The sequence below is a fragment of the Vigna umbellata genome, chromosome 6 (assembly GCF_029865625.1).
Source record: "Vigna umbellata cultivar VRB3 chromosome 6, Vumbellata_1.0, whole genome shotgun sequence".
NCBI lineage: Eukaryota > Viridiplantae > Streptophyta > Magnoliopsida > Fabales > Fabaceae > Vigna > Vigna umbellata.
Genome location: NC_142170.1, coordinates 7,884,316 through 7,905,669, shown reverse-complemented (window position 1 = coordinate 7,905,669; position 21,354 = coordinate 7,884,316). Strand labels below are relative to the sequence as shown.

At 33.9% G+C, this 21,354-nt stretch overlaps 3 protein-coding genes across 6 annotated transcripts; 1 reads left to right on the top strand and 2 right to left on the bottom strand.

Moving 5' to 3' along the window:
- Positions 1-85: 85 nt before the first annotated feature.
- On the bottom strand, positions 86-3,803 carry LOC124824918 (uncharacterized). Of its 4 annotated transcripts, XM_047297436.2 has the most exons (6): positions 3,630-3,800; positions 2,878-3,072; positions 2,199-2,406; positions 1,749-2,099; positions 776-948; positions 86-695 (listed from the first exon to the last, which is right to left on the bottom strand). In XM_047297436.2, the coding sequence occupies exons 2-6, from the start codon at positions 2,968-2,970 to the stop codon at positions 507-509; spliced, it is 1,014 nt and encodes a 337-aa protein (XP_047153392.2). In that variant the 5' UTR covers positions 2,971-3,072; positions 3,630-3,800; the 3' UTR covers positions 86-506. The 4 variants fall into 4 exon arrangements, with proteins under 4 accessions (XP_047153392.2, XP_047153391.2, XP_047153389.2 ...); XM_047297435.2 differs by having other exon boundaries at positions 776-939; positions 1,749-2,406; positions 3,630-3,803; XM_047297433.2 differs by having other exon boundaries at positions 1,749-2,406; positions 3,630-3,802.
- Positions 3,804-5,163: 1,360 nt separating this feature from the next.
- On the bottom strand, positions 5,164-8,637 carry LOC124824920 (Adaptin ear-binding coat-associated protein 1 NECAP-1). Its single transcript, XM_047297438.2, has 8 exons — positions 8,172-8,637; positions 7,844-7,875; positions 7,460-7,560; positions 7,305-7,377; positions 7,185-7,216; positions 6,276-6,366; positions 5,979-6,093; positions 5,164-5,890 (listed from the first exon to the last, which is right to left on the bottom strand). The coding sequence occupies exons 1-8, from the start codon at positions 8,280-8,282 to the stop codon at positions 5,579-5,581; spliced, it is 867 nt and encodes a 288-aa protein (XP_047153394.1). The 5' UTR covers positions 8,283-8,637; the 3' UTR covers positions 5,164-5,578.
- A 7,042-nt stretch (positions 8,638-15,679) lies between these two features.
- Positions 15,680-19,629, top strand: LOC124824921 (ketol-acid reductoisomerase, chloroplastic). Its single transcript, XM_047297440.2, has 10 exons — positions 15,680-16,009; positions 16,089-16,181; positions 16,517-16,582; positions 16,721-16,861; positions 17,651-17,878; positions 17,981-18,098; positions 18,173-18,312; positions 18,448-18,615; positions 18,697-18,852; positions 19,038-19,629. The coding sequence occupies exons 1-10, from the start codon at positions 15,740-15,742 to the stop codon at positions 19,404-19,406; spliced, it is 1,749 nt and encodes a 582-aa protein (XP_047153396.1). The 5' UTR covers positions 15,680-15,739; the 3' UTR covers positions 19,407-19,629.
- Positions 19,630-21,354: the final 1,725 nt, after the last annotated feature.

Here is a 21,354-nt window from a genome sequence, read left to right as displayed (position 1 = left end):
CTCTCTCTCTCTAAATCTCAGTTTTCATTCACAAGGGCTTAAAAAACATGGTTATCTGTGAACCACCGTTAATGAAAAATGAAAAGAAGAAACAGAAAACTTACCATTAATGAAAAAACAGATGAAATCATATTCAGATATATAGACATTCTGTATAAGAAGTTAGGAATCAAACAAGAGGGCATTGTCAATGAGAAAAACAGTATGCTGCATTCAGTGCTTCATATAAAGTCCAAGCTACTTTAACTACTGTGGAGGTTCACATTTGCATCAAACTAAGACTTCTTTCTGTTTTACTTTTTATTTCAAGCTGAAAAACAAAGTGGGGTGGTGGAGTGAATTTTGGAAATGGAACATTAAACATCATAGGAAAGTAGTTGTGGTAGCATACTAGGTATTCTAGGGCATGCAATAGAACATCTCAATCTCCTTCATATGGAATAAGAAGTGGATGAAATATTTGTAGGGTTGGTCGTGTATCTACACAACTTAATCATTCCTTTTATTTAGAGAACCTCCCACTCAGACTCAGATATATCAGGAAGCAGTAGTTTCTTGTGATCATTCTGTAAAGTTGGACATAAACTCTCTGCAAAATCATCCTTTTCATTGTTTCCATGCAACATTGCAAGCTCTTCATACTCTTTCCTCCTTGCAGCCTTCTTGGATAACAAAAAGGGTTGTCTCTTCTTGTTCTTCAAACATGAGAAAAAGGAATAAACATGTCAGAGCTTATATGCTCCAAAGAAAGGAGAGAGGGGAGGAGTATGTGTACCTTGCTAGTTCTTAGATTACCCTCTGCATCGAGAACTGATTCAAGTTCATCTCTAGTAACCATAACACAAGTTTCCACAAGCTTCAATTCATCATCTTGTTGCATAGTTTTATGGCCTTGCTCAGCTATAGTACCAATCTTTGGTACATCCAAATCCCATGTTTCTGTGATTTCTTAAATAATAAGAAAGGTCAGTTAACATTAGCTAAAAAATATCATGAAAGTGAATGACTGCCTGTTCCCTGAGAATGTTAACATAGGGATTACTCATAGACTTCTTTTATATGTCCAATACTTGAAAACAAAATCTACTGCAAACAGGTTTAGAGTTGCTGAATCTATATGCCAATGAAGACTTTGAACAAAATATTCCAATGAACTTGTTATGTTCAAGAAACCATTTGTTGAGTTAGTTTTCTACATATGTTATAAAATAACTAAGTTGTTTAAACAGATGCCACTTAGTACAGAAAACATTTTATCTTTAATTCATCAGTAGGTTATATAACAGGCAATGTCGGGAAAACTTCAACACATTCCCTATTTCTTAAAATTATTCTGACCTCACAAATACAACCATATGGGGATGCCTCAACATTTATTTTCATGCACCCTTTTGCAAAATCGGACCAAACCAGCCAGCACCAAGATACACTCCTTCAAATTCAACCAAATAGATGTGCACCTTATATAATAAACTCCAAAAGTACTTTTAAAGGGCATGCACACATAAACTGAGGACCTACTTCTTATGATTTGAATTGACACCTGAACTAAGAAAGTATATCAGAATGAGTTAATGGAATGAGATACAGTGATTGTGTGGTAAGAATAATTGTCAGGCTGATATGTTCTGACCCCTACCAGAAATATAATACAATTGTTACAGATCATCCTCAGAAGCTAAAAGTTATCAACAGGAAACAATGAAGGAAAAAATGAAACTTCAGCCAAGAGACGCTCAAATACTAACCATATGGATCTACAAACAAGACACAGGAATATGAACTACTATGCTTTTCTTTCCCTTCAGCTGATTCAGCCCATTCTAGATCATTGGGGATTTCTTCAGTGCTTGTATTTTCAATTTCATTGCAGCAGTCAGCTAAAGAGGCAATGGTAATTGATTCAGAGGAAGTTGGTTTTGAAACAGTGTCTGCATGATTTTCATTTATCCCGGAGAGTTCACATAATTGTGATGTATTGCGTGTATCTGTTTCTGATAAAGTGATTTCACAGGCACTCTCGGATGCAGGCATGCTTTTGTCTTGTTTATCACCACCGAGGTTTGATTTGTTGTAAACTTTGACCGAATAGCAAGAAGCTGCAATAAACAAAGCATTAGAATCACATGATTCGGCATGGATTACATCAATATCAACATCATCACTGATCCTTGAATCCTCGGTTGTTTGGTTGATACCATCATTTACAGTTATATTCCTGGAACCTTCAAAAGACTTCTCAGCTAAGCCAGCATCAGTATTTTGATTTATAGGCAACTCGGAGGCTGATGTTTCATCAAAATCACATGTAGGTAGAGGACGTAAATCTTGCATGACTTCTGAACAGATCTTTTTAACACTTTCCCCAACAGTCTGCATCTGATTCCCTAAGTACTTAACAGTTTCCTATCGCCAAAAAAGGGAAACAAAAATGATGACAGGATTACAGAAGTCAATTGCAGGCTAATAACTATCAGTCCGAAAACAACAGTTCAACCAGACTAGTGTTACACTAAACTATTGAAATCATACATAAATGAAAATTCAGAAAAATTATCACAGATTCCCATAAATACAGAAACAAATTTAATAATAGCATTGGCTCTCATGATTCAACTCTCAGTTTCATAATATATGTGGCAACTAAAATAACAAACACTATAGGCAGAACACTTTGGACATAAAAATCAAAGATGCAAAGCTGCAGCTCTACTAATAGCAGTGGAAGAATTAAGATTATAATATTAAGATTTCAATGACTTTTATAGCAGGTATTCGGCATGTCCAGGTGGGAGTAATTTATCTTTCCAGCTTCCTCATTTGAAACTATGAACATGCATATTCAAAGGTTAAGGATAAATAGCGACAAAGGTATACCTCAAACACTGCGTCGTCCACATCCACACAAATATCCTCAAACTTCTGGAACATGTTCCCAACCCATGTTATGCATTTCACACCCATAGCCATCACAATATACACTGACTGGAACAGTAACTAGAGCTATCCCTGTATGTCCAATATGAGAGAGGATACAAAATTGAACTTCAAGACGTTCAACCTGATTATCTTCTGCCAACAAATCAAGGGGAAAAAGCCCAGCGAAGAGCCTCATTAAATGTGCATTGATCAGAGAGTAATATTATAACAGCACAAAATGCATTGTAGATAAATCCCATCTCAGAACACATGTATTGAATAATCATTCAACTGGTTCCTACCTTACAGTGCCAAACTCAACAGCAACCTGTAAGAATAAACTAGCATCCTATAAACATTATGCCACGTCCACAATTCTGCAAAATCATACTACATCCTTCCAGTGATTCACTGTTTAAAAATCCTTTACTTTTAACTGTTTTCTCTTAAACAAAACAGAATGAAAAGTTAAGCAGATCAAAATCACCATAAACAAGGAAAGGATACAAACAAGTCAAAGAACGGTTAGAATGAAATAGAACACCATCTCCTCCATCCAAAAAGGGACTATCCCTCTAAAACAACAACTATCAAAATATGTGAACAAAAACCCAACTTGTAACCAGAACACATAACCCACTTAAAATATTACTCAAATAAATAAAAGGGTGGTGACAAAAACAAGAAAGTGCAACCAGAAGAGTATTTACATGTTGTAACGCGCACAGAAACAAGAGCAGTATCAGCGTCTGACTGAAGAAGTCATGAGAAGGATAAAGTAGTAAAATTGAAGAGAAATTGCAACCAAGAAGAAGAGTACTGTGGAGAGAGAGAGAGAGAGAGAGAGAGAGAGAGAGAGGGAAGGTAATAGGGTCAGCTCCACTGAGCCTTAAGATTGACATGTGGATTCCGATTTCTAAGTTAGCTTCTGATCATTGTTGTTCACTTTATCTGGGAGTGGACCCCACTTTCCATTTTTTATCACCAACCATACCATGACTGTTACCTTTTTGTACTACTATTTTGTTTTATTGTTTTACTTTGTCGTTTTTTTTACTTTCTTATATTATATGATTATTTGTGTGTGTAGAAAAGGTAAAACATTTATTTATCGAAAAGTTATTCTTTTTAAATTTACAAATGACCGAATTGGCTTTTCAACTGCATCAAAAAAGTTTCTGTGCATGAATTGGCTTGTCAATAAAATGTGCTGAGTTTCAGATTATAAAAAATATATATCAGACATTTATTATGGTTTTATCCAAGCTTTTTGCAAGTGAATTTTTCCAGTACAAAGGTCGAAGGACATGTTACTTGGATATTGAATTTATTGTTTCAAAATTGGCATGCTTTGAAAATTGTGTAAAAACAAAAAGATAAGTAGTTATCCTCTTTAACAGAAGGAAAGATACTGCAACTAGTTTCGAAGTTGACTTTCTTCAAATTTCACAACGAAGTTTGTTAAATTACTGAACTTTTAAGGATAGCAATTTTATTCTGATGTTTACCAATATTTCAACAAGCATTACGAATTTCAGAAAAATAACTTACTCAATATTTTTTCCAATGATCAAAACATCTTTGATAAAATATTAATGTAGTTCGGATGAAAGAATATTTAAAGTATAATAGATGCAAAAAAACCTTTTTCTCCTATGATATGTGCACCACTTGGATCGTTGAGTAGTTTTACTTTCTATTTAATCAATTTTATTGTTTTCATTCTTCTATGGGAAAAAAAATCCTTCCAGGCTGAAAAGCCCTTTATGTGTATTGTTTGGATATTTAATAACAGAATAGAACAAGATTTGATTTCGTTGTTTAAAAATGAAACAGATTAGTTAGAACAAAAATAAAATAGTTACTTTATGATGTAAAAGTAATAGTTTTATTTTTTCCATCAAGTACACTTGAAATCTAGAGAAAAATATCAGGGTTAAATAATAGAATGGAATAAATCACAATTAATCTTTTTCATTAAACCAAAAAATGAAACAACCTCTCCAGATACTTCCTTTCAACCCTTCAACAGAGAGAATAGAAAGGGATAAGAGATCATGAAGTAAACGAGAGAAAAAAGACTCAGAAAAGCTAGAGAGTATCATATAGCTTCAGTGTACAGCAACCACGAAGCATATTGGGGTTCATTTCCCCCTGCTTGTAACAAGTTTTCACGTTCTTGACACCACAAAGATTTTGTTACCTGGGTTTCATTTTCTTTATCATATAAGGAACAAATCAACGTTCATAAACACTCAATCTCATTCATTCATCATAACAGAAAGTATGCTATCAACAAAGCTATGAACCCGGTTTAGGATGTACTACCATCAAATAACTATTGAGGTATCCCAACTCTGAGATATAAACAGAACACAAAACAGAAATAAAGTGACTCAAGATGAAGGAAAAACTCTCACAGTAGTAGTAGCCCGCATAGTAACTAAAACAATCACCGATTACAAAGCATATATAGGTTGATTCTTTAATGATGTTTTGTTGGAGGATATGTAGGATTTACTTTCTTCCTGTCTGGAAGGACACAATTGAATCTCCAAGTTGAATTACAAGTCTGTGGTATAAAGCAGACGTTCAAGGAATCAACGCTTTTGCATGTTTCCTAACCATCACCAATTCAAGCCACACGATGGTGGACAGCTTAACCTGCTGCTTGGAAATCGCCAAAATCATCATCTGGTACATCCTGTGTGCTTTGATCTTCAGGAGAATTCTCGTGTTCTGGGTCATCTTCAACCGTTTTTGGAATATCAGCATTAAAAGACTTATCAAGGCTTAGCTTTGTAGGTGAGTCTGTTGGAGACTTCTGCGGGGTGACAACAGGTGAAGGTGGTGCTGGAGGAGGTGGTGGTAACTTAATACTAGTTAGAGATTCTTTTTTTCCATTCCTTTCTTCTGGGGATTTGTTCAGACCCTGCTCAAAAAACTTGGACTTCACACTGCTGTCACTTTTCTGCGTGCAAAAGATAAGAAATAATAAATACAATGTGCTGAAAAAGAAAACAGCATCGTTCACAGGAGCAAAATGCAGAATTTCATACATTGGTCTTAATTTGCAGCACAAGAGTCTCTCCTTCTTTCAGACTGTAATCAACCGAGGAAGTTTGCTGGTAATGTTGTTCCATTTCCTCAGCAGTTTTCTTTTTATTCAGATATCTTTCAAAAATTTAGGAAGAGACGTGCTTTCTATTTGTTAAAAAATAGTATGAGGACCTCCGTCCTCTAAGCCAGAATGAATGAAAAAATGTTTAAAGGCTGCCAAGTTTTGCAGATGATGAGATCACGAGATATATGTAATAAAAATAATAAATATAATAAATATAGTTAAAGGAGGATACTTCATATGATCATGTAAGGCAGCTTGGAAGTCATAAGCCTCCGTTCTTTCTCGGAATCCTATGCCAATAAAAGCATGTCGGAGGCGACCACCTGCATGATTCTCAAGTGATAAAGACCAAACGTCGTCTCTAATATGAAATAGAGGGCAGCAGAACTACCAAAACAAAATTATATTATATAAAGCCTGGTCATTGTGATATTTTAAAACAATTAGTGCAATAAAGCAAGATTATGACCACTAGGTCATGTCATTAACTGGAATTTATAGACAATCTGTGCAGTAAATCTGGAGACAATCTGTGCAAAAACACAGACTATATAGACCTTATTTGGATATTTTTTTCTATAAACAAACACATAAGGGAAGAGAAGAAAAGAAAATAAGAAAGTAAAATGAATTAAACTTCTCCCACAAGTTAAAATTAGCTTTGATAAAGCTAAACGAGAGAAGTTATACAGGTTGAAATGCACAAGTTCATTTTATCTTATGGGAAAAAGTTTAATTCATTTTATTTTCTTATAGTCAGTATCTATAGATAAGTTAATCCACATAAGACCCAAAAGGTAAACAGAAAAAACTAGTTTCCTATAGCAGTCTAAAACAAAACAAAAATGCTTGCAAGCTTCTCAAAGCTTTTACAAACAAGCCAGATTCATGACAAATACAAAATAATTGATCATGACGATGATTACTGATACATACTTTGATAGCATAGCAAGCTGAATTTTTTATTCTATTTTATGAGAAGTAGAAACTAATTTATCATTTCAAATTACTTCAAATAAACAGTTATTTACATTAGATTGTACTATACACTTCCTTTACAAGTCCTACCCTGCTACCCAGCACATAGACAATAAGATGATTAAGAGAAGAAGCACAGAAATATGCAGATATTTTGACTCACCTATGTTCTCTTCAATGCGAAGAACAAAGTATCTGCAGAATACATAAGTATAAGCAGTTCTGAAGTGCAAAAAGGTATGGTAACAAACAACTTAAACTATCAACAGTCTGCGAAAACCACCTGCTGCTGTCAATAACAGGCTCCACTGGATGCGGCTCTCCATTTCTTAAAAATGCCCGAGCATATAATTCACCTAGTTATATATTTCATCATAAAATTAAAAAATAAAGAAAAAATTATACATTCTATTAGAAGCAGATTCGATGTGGTCTTACCTGAGCTCTTATCTTCAAGTTTTATGATGCATTCTTCTCCCTTGCTAGTGACCTTCAATATCCCCTCCCATGCCCATTTGTTGACATCCCATTCATCAGCTCTGAAATAAATTTCACAAATATAAAAATCCAGTAATCACACACTCCAAAGCAGGAAAACATGTCACCAAACTTCCAAAATCAGAAAACCAATTTCTTCAGAAAGAACATTAACAAAGCCAATGAAAGACACAAAATAATTAAAAGCATAGCAGAAGTGATAAAACAGATCTAACACGCTGAATAGCACCACTTCTTTACAAAGGTAGAGTACATTAACAACTTCAATAACGCCAAAGATACCCTAAATAAATCACAAGCATCACACATCAGCTGATCACAAACCTATATGAAGCTGCCCTCTTTCTTGGAGGTATCTGCATACATAGTAGAAAATCATCATTAGCTTTTACACCACGAAAATTTTCAAATTCCAACCGACCCATTCACAGAAAATTCAACTTTAAATAAATAAAAAAAAAAAAACTAAAGCAACATTCAGTGCCATCATAATTCCTAAACAAGCTTAAGTTATTAATCAGCACACTAACTTGAAACTTGATCATCTGCACACCCCCACTAAGCTGTAAATTGAAATCACACCCCTCTCAAAACCCATTGCCCAAAATCGAATTTTGAGACAAACCTACGAAGAGAAAGACGGAAGACTCACTATGTAGACGTAACACTCAGGCACTTGAAACAGAACGAGCTCGATGGGTTCGGCTTCTTCGATTTCGCCTCCACTTTTCTGAATGCCTGGTTCTTTCTCCTCCTTCTCCATGATTCGGAGGCACAGAAAGATCGAAAATTTGGAGATGTAGAATTAGGGTCTGAAGAAAAGCGATCTGGGTCTGAAGGAGAAGTAGATTCGGAGATAAACCTTGCCAAAAGGGATTCAACTTGAGATTAGGGTTTGGTTTGAATTTTTTTTTCTTTTTTTTTTGTGAAGAGAGAGAAAGTGAGTTAAAGGAAGAAGGGTTGTCTCTGCTTGGTTCGTTCTGAGGAAGGAGATGACGCTGCACCCAAACGGTTCTGCATCGGAGCAATGGGCACCCTCAGATTGGAAAGTTTTTGGGATCCAACGGTGTGATGGGTATGGACTGACTCGGGCACTGATTTCTTGCTTTGTTTTCAAGTCAACAAAATAATAAATCCAATAACCAATATTACCTGCAAAATATTATTGAGAGAATAAAGAGGAATATGCTCTACAAAATTTCTGATTTCGTAATTTTATTTTATTTTTGTATTTTTAAGATTAGTTTATAGTTTCCTTTAAAAGAAAAGGATTAATATATAGTTTTTACGCTACAAATTCAGTTCGTGATACCTTAATAACAGATTTTACATAATAAGCTAGTTTTGGGACCCACAGTAATTTTTAGAACTAGTGAAAAAATAACTTATCTATATTGTATTATAATTAATTATACTATATTATATTAAAATAGATTGATCTATTTTTATTAAAAGTTAACTAATAAAACTGTACTATATTTTTAAGAGGTCGGTATTTATAAGAGATCGGTGACAGAGGTATACTCTCAATCTTAAAATTGTATGTATGTTGTCGGCTCTCACAACTTTGAGCTTATCCATCACCAGTTAAAATGTTTGAATTTCATTCAAATACAACGATGTAATAATTAAAAAAAAGAATAGTTTCAAATTTTTTATTTGATGTGGATAAAGTCTATTTTCTTATATCAATAAACTTATCTTTAATTTTTTTTAAATATTGACATTTAATCTCTAATTTATTAATATATATTATATTAAAAAACTTATAAAATAAAGTTTAAATCTACATATACTTGAAAGTTTTAAAAAATATTTTATTTATTTTTGTTTAAAAAAATGGCATCTAAACATTCAACATATTCATTGAAAGACAGGAATTAAAATATTTATTTTTATAATTGATGTGATTGGTGAGACTTATTGGTCCTTCTTTTTTTTCTATATTTTTTTTTCTGGTTTCTTTTAATTAACTTGATTTTGTTTTTCTAGGTTTTTGTTTTTTTTTTTTTTAGGTTTAATACCTATTTTGGTCCCTCTTTTGGGAGGGTTTGTTCAAAGTGATACTTCCTTTTTTCAAAAATTCACTTTAGTCCTACCTTTCGCAAAAACTGTTCAAGTTGGTCCTTTTTTGGTAACGGCGTTAAGTTCACTAACGGTAGAACTGCCAGGTGTGCAATGTTTGATCATGTGGCATTATAATTTGTTTTAAAAAATAATTAATAATGACGTGTAAATAGGGTAAAATTAAAAAATAGTGTATATTCCACCAGCATCAAGGCTTCGATACTCCTCTGCTTGCACCCAGAAAACACTATAGAAAATGGTAGCAGAATCAAATGCATTTCCAGAATGAATAGACCCAAATCACAAATCCCATGCCGATAGGTTTAAAGCTTATCTTTTGAAACAACTCATATCCCTCATCTTCCACCATCACCCAAATCAACCACCGCCGAAAGAAAATCAAACAACAACTCAATTTCTGAAGCAAAACGCCTTACCATCACAACCTGAGAATTCTGAACACCCTCTCCTTCATCTCCAGAAGTTCAACCCAAACATAAACCCATTTTTTCCCCAACCCCATGCTTAACAGAAAACATTCACTACACCAATCAGAAAATCAATTTTTCACGCCCCAAGACTCACACCCAACATAATACAGTACAAACAAGAAGGTGATTGCCGATGGCGGGTGTGAATTCCGAGTAGAAGCGGTGCAACCATGACGATTTATTTCACCTTCGACTTCGCATAACAGAGGAAGAGGAGTTTTATCGCCGGCATTGGAGTGGCGACCCTTTCTGGCATCAACGTCTTAAGACGAGGCGCAGGGAGAACCTCGCACGAAGAGGAGAAGGAAGAGGCACCTTGGTGCGGTGGCCGGCAGAGATTGTGGCAGCGATCGCGCGACGAGCGGCGGAAGAGGGGAACTCTCACCTCGATCAGCAACGAACGTCAGCGCCGGCGACGCCTTGTGCCACAACTCGCGGTGGCTGGTTGGGTGGAGGCCTGTTGCAGCGGCAAATCAGTGAGAGGCAGTGGGAAGCAAACTCTCCCTAGGGTTTCTGGTTGAGAAATTAATTTTTTTTAACCCATATAATGAAGTGACACTGCCAACACATATAAAAGGTTCCAAGTCATCAAACATTGCACACCTGGCAGTTCTACCGTTAGTGAACTTAACGCCGTTACCAAAAAGGACCAACTTGAACAGTTTTTGCGAAAGGTAGGACTAAAGTGAATTTTTGAAAAAAGGAAGGACCACTTTGAACAAACCTTTCCAAAAGAGGGACCAAAATAGGTATTAAACCTTTTTTTTAAGTTTGTCACTCCAATTATGGTCTTTTGTCAAAATCAAATCATTATGCTAAAACTATCACTTAAATTTGAGTGACAATAAAATTACAATTTATTTTTTTTTAGAAACTTTATGTACTGTGTTGTTAAAAAATAATATATAAATATTTACTTATTTAAATCTTTAAGATCATACCTCCTATTATAATATTATCAAATCTTTATTTATTATAAATCTTATTATTTTTTAAGAATATTTTAGATTACTTTATCATATTTATTACTAGTTATAAGAAAAGTAAAATATTAAATAATCAAATAAAAAATATAAACAAATAAAATAATAATAATATTGTGAAATTTTAAACTTATATTTTATTTTTATTTATATTTTAAACCACCATAATAAAAATAAATTTTATTTCAAATTATGTTATGGAATTAATTTAAACTTATAAGTTTGGTTTAAAACTAGTGCGGTGTTAAAATTAGTACAATTCAGTTTAAAATTAGTATAGTTAGTAATTCAGTTCATTTTATATTATAGTTTAGTATAATTTAGTATAGTTCAGTTCAGTTTGATAAAACAAAAAATAGTTCAGTTCAGTTTGTATGAACTGTTTTACAGTTCAGTTTAGATAATTTTTAGTTCAATACAATTTTAGTAATGCAATGCAGTTCAATTATATTTGTCCGTTTCTGATAATTTTACTCAATGCCAGCTGTGTTATTATATTATAACTAAAATTTGTAGAAATTATTAAAAAAATTTATTATAAGAACAACGTTATCTTTATTGTATTTTTTTCAATGTACCAACATTTTATAACAATGACATAGTATAATTTATGATCCAAAATTTTTCTTTTCTTCTTGATTTTTTTTTAGATATTTGTGCAAAGATTAGATAGTTCTCTGGTATCTTTAAACATTATATAATGCATAACATAGATCACTTCATTATTTTCTCAGTAGTTTTTAAAATAATATTTTATTTGCTTGTCTCGTTAAACTAGTTACTCTATGAATCTAATTAGTCAAGATTCATAATAAGAGAATTTAATATTAGAAAAAATGTGTATTAAATAAAGTACATTCTAGAGGAAAAAAGTTTATGCTTGTCTATCATAAAAAAAAAAGGTAAAATTGTTATGTTGTTAAAGGAGGTTATTATTTGTTATTATGGGTTGCTCCTTTATTAGACTTTATTAGGCTATGCATATGAAGATTTAAAATACAATTTTAAAAATAAAATTTCTCAAAGAAATCTCATATTAAAAGAAATCTTTTTTTATAATATTTTGTAAAATAAAAAAAATATAATATAGATTTTATAACTTGGTCAATATATCTTACAAGATAAAATAATTTAAGCATTCATCAGTTCTTATAATATATTGAATTAAATATGTTTTTTATTAGTTAACTTTAAGTGAAATTGGAATTAATCTCTCTTCGAAACTTTCAACTAATTTAGTTACTCATCTTTAGAATTACATAGATTTAGTCATTTTAATTAAATTGTGTTATGTTTATTTGATGTTTCAAACACGTTTTTCAGTTAACATTAAAATAAAAATGTGTCAAACCATATAGTTACTCATCCTTGTCGCTAAATATAGTACCAAGTTCCCATTTGTAATCTGACATTGACTTCTTTTTCCCAAATGTAGGAAAGGGACCTCTACTTGGTCTGTCCTCAGTTTCATCCTCCTCACTTCCACTATTATCTGGAGTTATGAGCACATCTGACTCCCATTCATCATCTGACAACCCCCTACCATTTCCTTCTGCTTCTATATCACTGTCTTCCATCCTGTACTCTGAATCACTATTGTCCAAAGCAATACCTAAATCACCTACCTCCTCCAAGTTCTCTTCAACAGTAATATGTGCTTCATCCTCAGTATCCACTTCCACTTCTTCCTCACTGTCCACTTCCACTTCTTCCTCAGTGTGCAGCTCTACTTCTTCCTCACCGTGCACTTCTACTTCTTCCTCATTGTGCACTTCCACTTCTTCCTCACTATGCACTTCTACTTCTTCCTCACTATGCACTTCTACTTCTTCCTCAACCTCCTGTTGCACTTCAACAGGACCTTCTACACCAACCTCAACATCACTACCCTCACCACTCTCTGCAGGCCCTTGGCAAAGGTAAAGAATTTCATCCTCATTTTCTACAACCATTGCTTCGCTCACTTTATGTACAACATACAAGTTGACTTTCCCCAACAATTTTCCCACATTCATCATGTTCAAAGCTCCTTTATCGTCATATAGCTTATATAAAACATGTTCAATATCGTAATATAACTCATGTACTTCAATGTAACCCAAATCTTTGAGTGAACCCACTACTCTAAAATAGCTCCATGTATCGGGGTCAATGTCCCAATAACATATCTCCCCACCTATATAATTAAAGGGCACTTCCTTTATCAAGGTCCCACCGTGGTGGACCACTACCTCAAACCTATCGTTAGACATCCCTACACTGCAAATGGAAAAGGGGGACCACTCATTAACTTAAAATAACACACCATGGGACCAATTTCAACACCCAACGCCAGTACTTTTTCCATAAACCCCCCACCACGCCACAAATATAATCATATTTTAAACACAAGAAATATATATCCACCCATTAAAGACAAACAAATACAAAATCCACCCATTAAAGACAACAACATAAGTAAGAACAGTAATGCGATCAGTGACTACAACAACAACAAAAGAACAGTAATGCGATCACTAACCTCACTAGCAGTGACGAACGAATCACGCTCTTGGACGAACCTCGAACTTGATTTCACCAAAAATCAAAATCTGCACTCTTGGAAAGGTGATTCTTGAACCCTAAATCGCCCCGAAATCGCGACGATATTTTACCCCAAATGTAATTAATCCTAAATTTATTTTTAACCCTATCTTTTAAATTAATTTAAATCATTTTAAATCATTTTAAATTATTTTAAATTATTTTAAATCATTTTAAATTATTTTAAATTATTTTATTTTAACACATATCAGCAATTCACAGTGCCACCTCAACCATAACTGTACAACTCATCACTTTTGTGCCAGCTGGGCAGCTGTGCCGTTAGTTTTTTTAACGCCGTAACCAAAAAGGACTAACGTGCATCGTTTTTGCGAGAAGTAGGATGTTAGTAAACTTTTGAAAAAAAGGAGGACCACTTTGAACAGACCCTACGAAAAGAGGGACCAAAATAGATATTAAACCATTAAAAAACAAACATAATTGGCAGAGTAATTTACAAATTCTAGTGTAGACCACGCCTCTTGTAAATCTTATCTAAGTTTTACATTCATGTATTTAGTACTTTTTATAGTTTAGCTCTAAGTCATGCATGCATACATCTAAAGTCCTTTTTTCTCTCTTAAATTGAGATTATTTTTTAAATATGTCCTTATCCAAACTATTATTAAAAAAAAGTTATTAAATAATAAAATATTTATTTCTTGTATTTTATGAAGTTAATGTAAAATTCAATTTTTAACAAACATATGTGAAGTGTTTATGACGTAATAATCAAAATCTTATAGTAAATTAAAATATAATTTTCAGATATCGTTTATTGAAAATGATATTTTCTATTCACTTTCACAAAATACACTAATTGGATGTTTTATAATTTATTTAGAGACTAAACACAAATTTATAATAATCTAAAGACATTTAACCTTTAATGTTTAAATTTTGTCTATTAATTTTGTTCTATAAACATTTTATAAGTTTCATTTTTCATAAATCACATACTCCAAACATCACAACATTTGAGTTGGTAGAAATGTATTTTATTTTAGCTGAAATTTAGGTTCACTTATAATACCATCTGCATCAGAAAGCAACCCCAGTCCTTTGAGAGATTCTTATCTCATTCTGGGAGAATATGGTGCAAAGCGAAATCTCATCGAACCTTCTTTGTCATTTTCTCCACTGGATATGCCAAATTGTACCACTGCAACAACATAAATGATGATCCTAGGATTCAAAACATAACTTATATTGTTTGCTTTTCTTCAAAAGCTGTTGAAGCCATTTAATTGAACCATTCGCTATTTTTAAATATTTTTCTGTTTCATCTTCACAACTCACACCACTCCTTTGTTCCGTCACAGTATATACGTGCTCAATCAATCACTGTTTTCAATTTGACCGACTATTTTATTATGCGTTGGATTCCATTGCAGAAGCTCAACGTGAAAACAAATATAAAAATAAAGTTCCTTTTCCAGACAAAAAGAAAATCCTAAATGATACTTTTTATAAATAAATTTCGAAAAATTCCTTTTAAATGAAAAATAAAAAACAAATATCGAGAAAAGGCACGTGAGAAAAAGGCAAATTTATTTAATTTACATATTTAATACAATTAAGTTCTCACCATGACTAAACGAACAGGTTGTTACGGAAAACGATAGAAATGAAACTATTCAACATTATGTCTAAAGAAACTTTTTGCATAAATTTCTTTATAAACTAAAACTAATATTTATAGAAATTCTTTTACATATTTCTATAATTTTTATTTTCAATTTTAAAAAATAGAGTTGTTAAAACAAGTCCATATTCTCAGCATGTTTGTAAGTAAAATCAGATCAATTAACGAACAGTGATTTAGATTTTATTTAGTCTATGATCTGATGCTTCACTAAACTTTAGGAAGGAAAAAAAATATTGGCAATGTGTGGCGTTAATCTCACCTACTCGTGCACGCTTGCAGATATACACGGGCGTACAAAAGAAGTGGAGATTTCTCACCGACACCGTATGGGCGCACTTTAGCATACACCACTCAATGCTCACAGTATAAAACCCCCAACAAATATACTGCCGCTTCACTCATTGAACCCTCCTCTTTACACCCAAACAGACACACTCTACTCCAAATAATGGCGGCTGCGACGACGTCGTGCTCTTCTGCAATCTCTGCCGCCTCTGAAACCCTTGCCAAACCTTCTTCCAGAAGCTTCTCTGCTACCAGCCTCGCTCTACAGTCCTCTTCTTCCAAACTCACCTTTAAATCCCTAAAGCTGAGCCGATGCGGCGCAGCTCTCGGTGCTCGTATGGTGGCGGCGCCGGCTGTGAAGGCTCCCACGCAGCTCGATTTCGACACGAAGGTTTTCAAGAAGGAGAAGATTAACCTCGCCGGACACGACGAGGTTCTCGAAAGATTTCTTGCATTTCCAGATTCGTGAATTTAAGTTTCTTTTGTTTATTTTTTATTTTGATTCATTGCAGTACATCGTGAGAGGAGGCAGGGATTTGTTCCACTTTTTGCCCGACGCTTTCAAGGGGATCAAGCAGATTGGTGTCATTGGCTGGGGATCTCAGGTGACTTTCGAGGATTCGTATTCAAGTAAAGGCTAAAATGTGTTATATGTGATATCATTTATAAGCTTGAAATATCCGATCCATGTTGTGGGGAATCCGTATAGTGGAGAATCTCGATTCTCAGTGGTAAAAAACTTTTCGGTTTAGCTCTTGCACTCTGGGCTTGGAATCCCGTGGCAAGCACAAAATTAGTTAGTTTTATTTATATTTGAGTTCGGAGAGTCTGTATTTAATATTTTGTTTAAGCTTAAAAGCTTATGGCTTAGTATTTTTGTTCCGATGATGTTGTACTTCCTAGCTTTGATATGATTGCTAACAAGGCGCTGTGTTTCCAGGGACCTGCCCAGGCTCAAAATCTTAGGGACTCGCTTGCTGAAGCAAAGTCCGATATTGTGGTCAAGGTGTGATTCTTGTTTTCATTTGTTATTTATTTCAGTTTCCTTTACTTATAATATATGAATGTATGCTGAAATTGTTGATTAATGGATGGTTGGCTGATTAAATGTATTGTTTGTCGTTTCTATGATTTAAAAATGCAGATTGGACTCAGGAAAGGTTCTCGTTCCTTTGCTGAAGCTCGGGCAGCCGGGTTTACTGAGGAGAATGGGACTCTTGGTGACATATGGGAAACTGTCTCGGGCAGTGATCTTGTGATGTTGTTAATTTCTGATTCCGCACAGGTTAATTAGTTTAACTCAATGCTCCATATACGCATTCTGATTCTTCTGTTGCCGTTTATTTTGTTTCTGAAATTGTCTGATTATTACTATACGACGTTATTCTGTATTGCGTGAGTAACAATAAGGTTTTTCGAGTATCAGTGAGAATTCTTTTTATAAAATTGCTGGATTAATTTCAACGTGAGTAATCAGAAATCGGACTTGTCTTCTTTTGGAACTGTAAGTGTTTAGATATTATCATCTACTTCGCCAAAACTGTACCGGTAATGCAGCTTACTATTACCAATCCACCATGATTTTCACACCCCAATGGCATTATATATTCTTTTACTTACTTGATCACCATCCGTTTACAGTTAGCTCCTACCGGTTTCCATCACCACCAGTTAACCGTTTGCTATTACCAGCTTCCATCACTTTTTCACAATTCTTAATTTTCCCCATTTATTATTTTAAATAAAAAAAATTATTTTATAGTTCTGTTTAACATTTTCTGAAAATATTATTCCAACATATTTGTAGCAGGGCAAGATAAGATTTGTCCCAAATCTCAAATGTTTTTTAAGAATGTGATACAATTTGTTTTCTGAATTCCTATCAGGTTACAGACCTGTTGGTATCGTGGTGCCTTAGTTTTTGCTACAGCATTCTAACACTAATGAAAAATGTACTTTCGAATATCTGTTTTGTCAATATAAGTAGACAAAGTATGTCTTGCTGTAGTAATTTTGGGGTTTTCTCATATAGTTGCTTTCAATACATAAACTAATATTTTTATTTATCTTGCAGGCTGATAATTATGAAAAAATATTTTCTCATATGAAACCAAATAGCATACTTGGGCTTTCCCATGGTTTTCTTCTTGGGCATTTGCAGTCAATTGGACTTGACTTTCCACAGAACATTAGTGTAATTGCTGTGTGCCCAAAGGGGATGGGTCCATCTGTAAGGAGGCTCTATGTGCAAGGCAAAGAAATAAATGGTGCTGGAATTAATGCAAGTTTTGCCGTCCACCAGGTTACTTTTGCTCTACCTCTGTTTGTGTCTTCACTTCCTTCGGGTCTTCTCATGTGTTGATTGAATAGTTTATTTTATTTGAGTAACTATTTGTGCATGCAGGATGTGGATGGTAGGGCTACTGATGTTGCTTTGGGATGGTCTGTTGCCCTTGGTTCTCCATTCACTTTCGCCACTACATTAGAGCAAGAGTACAAGAGTGATATCTTTGGGGAGAGAGGTGAGAACTTTGCAACGTTTTGTTGTTTTTTCCTTGATGGCGTAAATTCTAACTACAGCCATGGATGTTTGTAGGCATTTTACTTGGCGCTGTTCATGGAGTTGTGGAATCCTTGTTTAGGAGATACACTGATAATGGAATGGACGAAGATCTGGCGTATAAGAATACTGTTGAGTCTATAACTGGAATTATATCTAAAACCATCTCAACCAAGGTTGTATTTTCACTAGTCTAGCATTAATTTTTGTCTGTTGGAAACCAACACCCTTTCCAAAAGCCCTGTACAATGTGCAGGATTGAGATTTCTCTGAGTTCTGACTTGCCTTTTGCGCGTATTGGTTTTGGACAGGGCATGCTAGCTGTATACAATGCTTTATCTGAAGATGAGAAAAGGGAATTTGAGAAAGCTTACAGTGCTTCTTATTATCCTTGCATGGATATTCTGTACGAGTGCTACGAGGATGTAGCCAGTGGTAGTGAGATTCGCAGTGTTGTTCTGGCTGGACGCCGCTTTTATGTAAGGACATACTTTCCCCTTTAGAGTAGTCAGCCTTTGCCGCCTTTGCACCACCGACTTTAAACAATACATGTTTTACAGGAGAAAGAGGGTCTACCTGCTTTCCCCATGGGTAACATTGATCAAACCCGCATGTGGAAGGTTGGTGAGCGTGTCCGTTCTACAAGACCAGCAGGTGATCAAGGCCCGTTATATCCTTTTACTGCTGGTGTCTTTGTGGCATTGATGATGGCCCAGGTACTCTTGGAATTTTACTTGCTTTTATTTTGGGAATGGATCCACATAGTTTCCTGCCTGTACATTTGTCTCCGTTTGCTTTCAATTTTGTGCTTTGTGACTGATTAAGGGATGTTTTTTTTCTGCGATAGATATGCAGAGCAAAAATGAATTATGTATTTACTCTGTGATTACTAAATTTCTAGATTGAGATCCTGAGGAAGAAAGGGCATTCCTACTCCGAAATCATTAACGAGAGTGTCATCGAGGCAGTTGATTCTTTGAATCCATTCATGCATGCTCGTGGCGTTTCTTTCATGGTTGATAACTGTTCAACCACGGCTAGGTTGGGTTCGAGGAAATGGGCTCCACGATTTGATTACATTCTTACACAGCAGGCCTTGGTGGCGGTGGACAATGGAACCCCTGTTAACCAGGACTTACTCAGCAACTTTCTTTCGGACCCAGTGCATGGAGCCATTGAAGTCTGCGCCAAATTGAGACCCACAGTTGACATTTCTGTGCCAGCAGATGCAGACTTCGTTCGTCCAGAGTTGCGCCACTCCAGCAATTAGAACAAATTATGGCTTTCACCTGGAATCATTTTCCTATATGCTCAGAACTGCAGTTTCTTGTTAGTTTGGGGTTTCTAGTTTTGCTTTTATGAAAGAATGCTAGTATGTAAGTTGTATTATCATTTTGTAGTTTGTACCTCCTGTGTTTCTGCTACCGAGGAAGGAACTATAACTTAAGTAATCTACGTCCACAAATGCGACCCATGTCAATTCAACTTTTCAATCATGTCCTCGCTAACCTTTCAATAATTTCAGCACCGGCAATTTCTGTAAAGCAATTCGAACCATTTTTAGTGCTCCTGGACAATGCTTGTCGACCACCAAGCTTTGTCTGGAAAGCTTATGCCATATCGTTAAATAACCTAAAAACAATGTAAATATGAACTGTAAGGTGGGGTTTTTTTTTTTCTACAAGATGCTTCTAAAAGAGAATGAAAAACCTGATTTTTATTTTTCATAACACTAAAAGTTAGCTTATGTAAGTTAATTTGTAAAATTTTTATGTGGGAAATTAATTTTATTTTTCTCTTTCAGAAAGTCTTAAGTAAAAGCTGTTCTAAAGAAGAATTTGTAGGCATGACGACACTTTAGTATGGCCTCAGTTCGCTTATACTGTGAATATAATATGCTATTTTTTGTTATGCACATAACTTACAAGATAAAAGTTAAAAAATTTAAAGATTATGTTGCTCAATAAAATGATAGAAAACTAAATGAAGAAAAAAAAAATGAAACCAAACGAAGTGAGGACTAAAATAAGAAGGAAAAAACCTTTAAGCCCTAGTGGTTGAATTAAGCTTGATCAGAAATTATAAAAATATGAACACTATTTAAACTTCTCTTATACATGAAAAGCACGTTTTGCTAGAGTGAGTTTAAGCTTGATGGATTTCTATGCATAAAGACAAGTAAATTAATAATACATTTTCTTTTTACGTAACAATGTTAAACTTCATAAGGAAAATTAACAACTTTTGTTATAAAAACCAGTTAAAAATAATTTTAAATCAACAATGTGAAGTTTTTTATAAATAAAAATGAAAATAAGGGTCAACAAGTCTATAAATAAGACTTGAATGCATGTAGGAAAATTTGTTAACTGGAGTATAGCTATCTCACTATTATGCGATAGGCCACTGTTTCCTACACCCCAAAATTACTAATTGCACCCTGATTGGGCTACTTTTTTGTGGCTCAAAACATTGAAAGTTAGTGATACTGGGCAGCACTTAGGTCTTACTTCACAGTTTATGAACTAGTTTATACTGGGCATATGAATCTTCATTCCCACACTAACTAATTAACTAATTAATTAATTAATATTATGAATTAGTGATCAATTTAGACACTAACTTAGCCAAAACTTTGGTAACTAACATTAGAGATTAATTTAGTAACCAATTCACAAATGAATTATAATGTTTTATTCATAAAAAAAAGTTTTAAATATCAATAATTTTAGTTTATAAATTAGTATGTAAATTCACCACTAAAATGGTTAATTATTTTTAGTTTCTAAAATTGATTAACATTTTTTTTGTAGTGCATAAAAAATTATAGTTTTATAGCATAATTGATTTATATATGTCCTAATAAAATTTGATTTAGAATAACATCTACTACTTTTTGAGTGATGATGATGGCTAAGAATCACTTAAAATATTTTAAATTGATAACTGTATTATACACTAAAATTAAATTCTAGAATGTATGATAAAGAACAATATATGCAGTCATGTATATGGATCCATATTCTCAAACCCAAAAACATGTTTAAACATCATAACCAACATTCGAAAGTTTAATTAACAAGTCTTAAACCTCAAACTATAAAGCTCATATACAATGTTTAAAATTAAATTTATGAGATAATAGTAACAAACTATCTTTAATTTATAAATCATTTACACTAAAAGCACATAATATAAAGAAAATACTAAAAAATTTT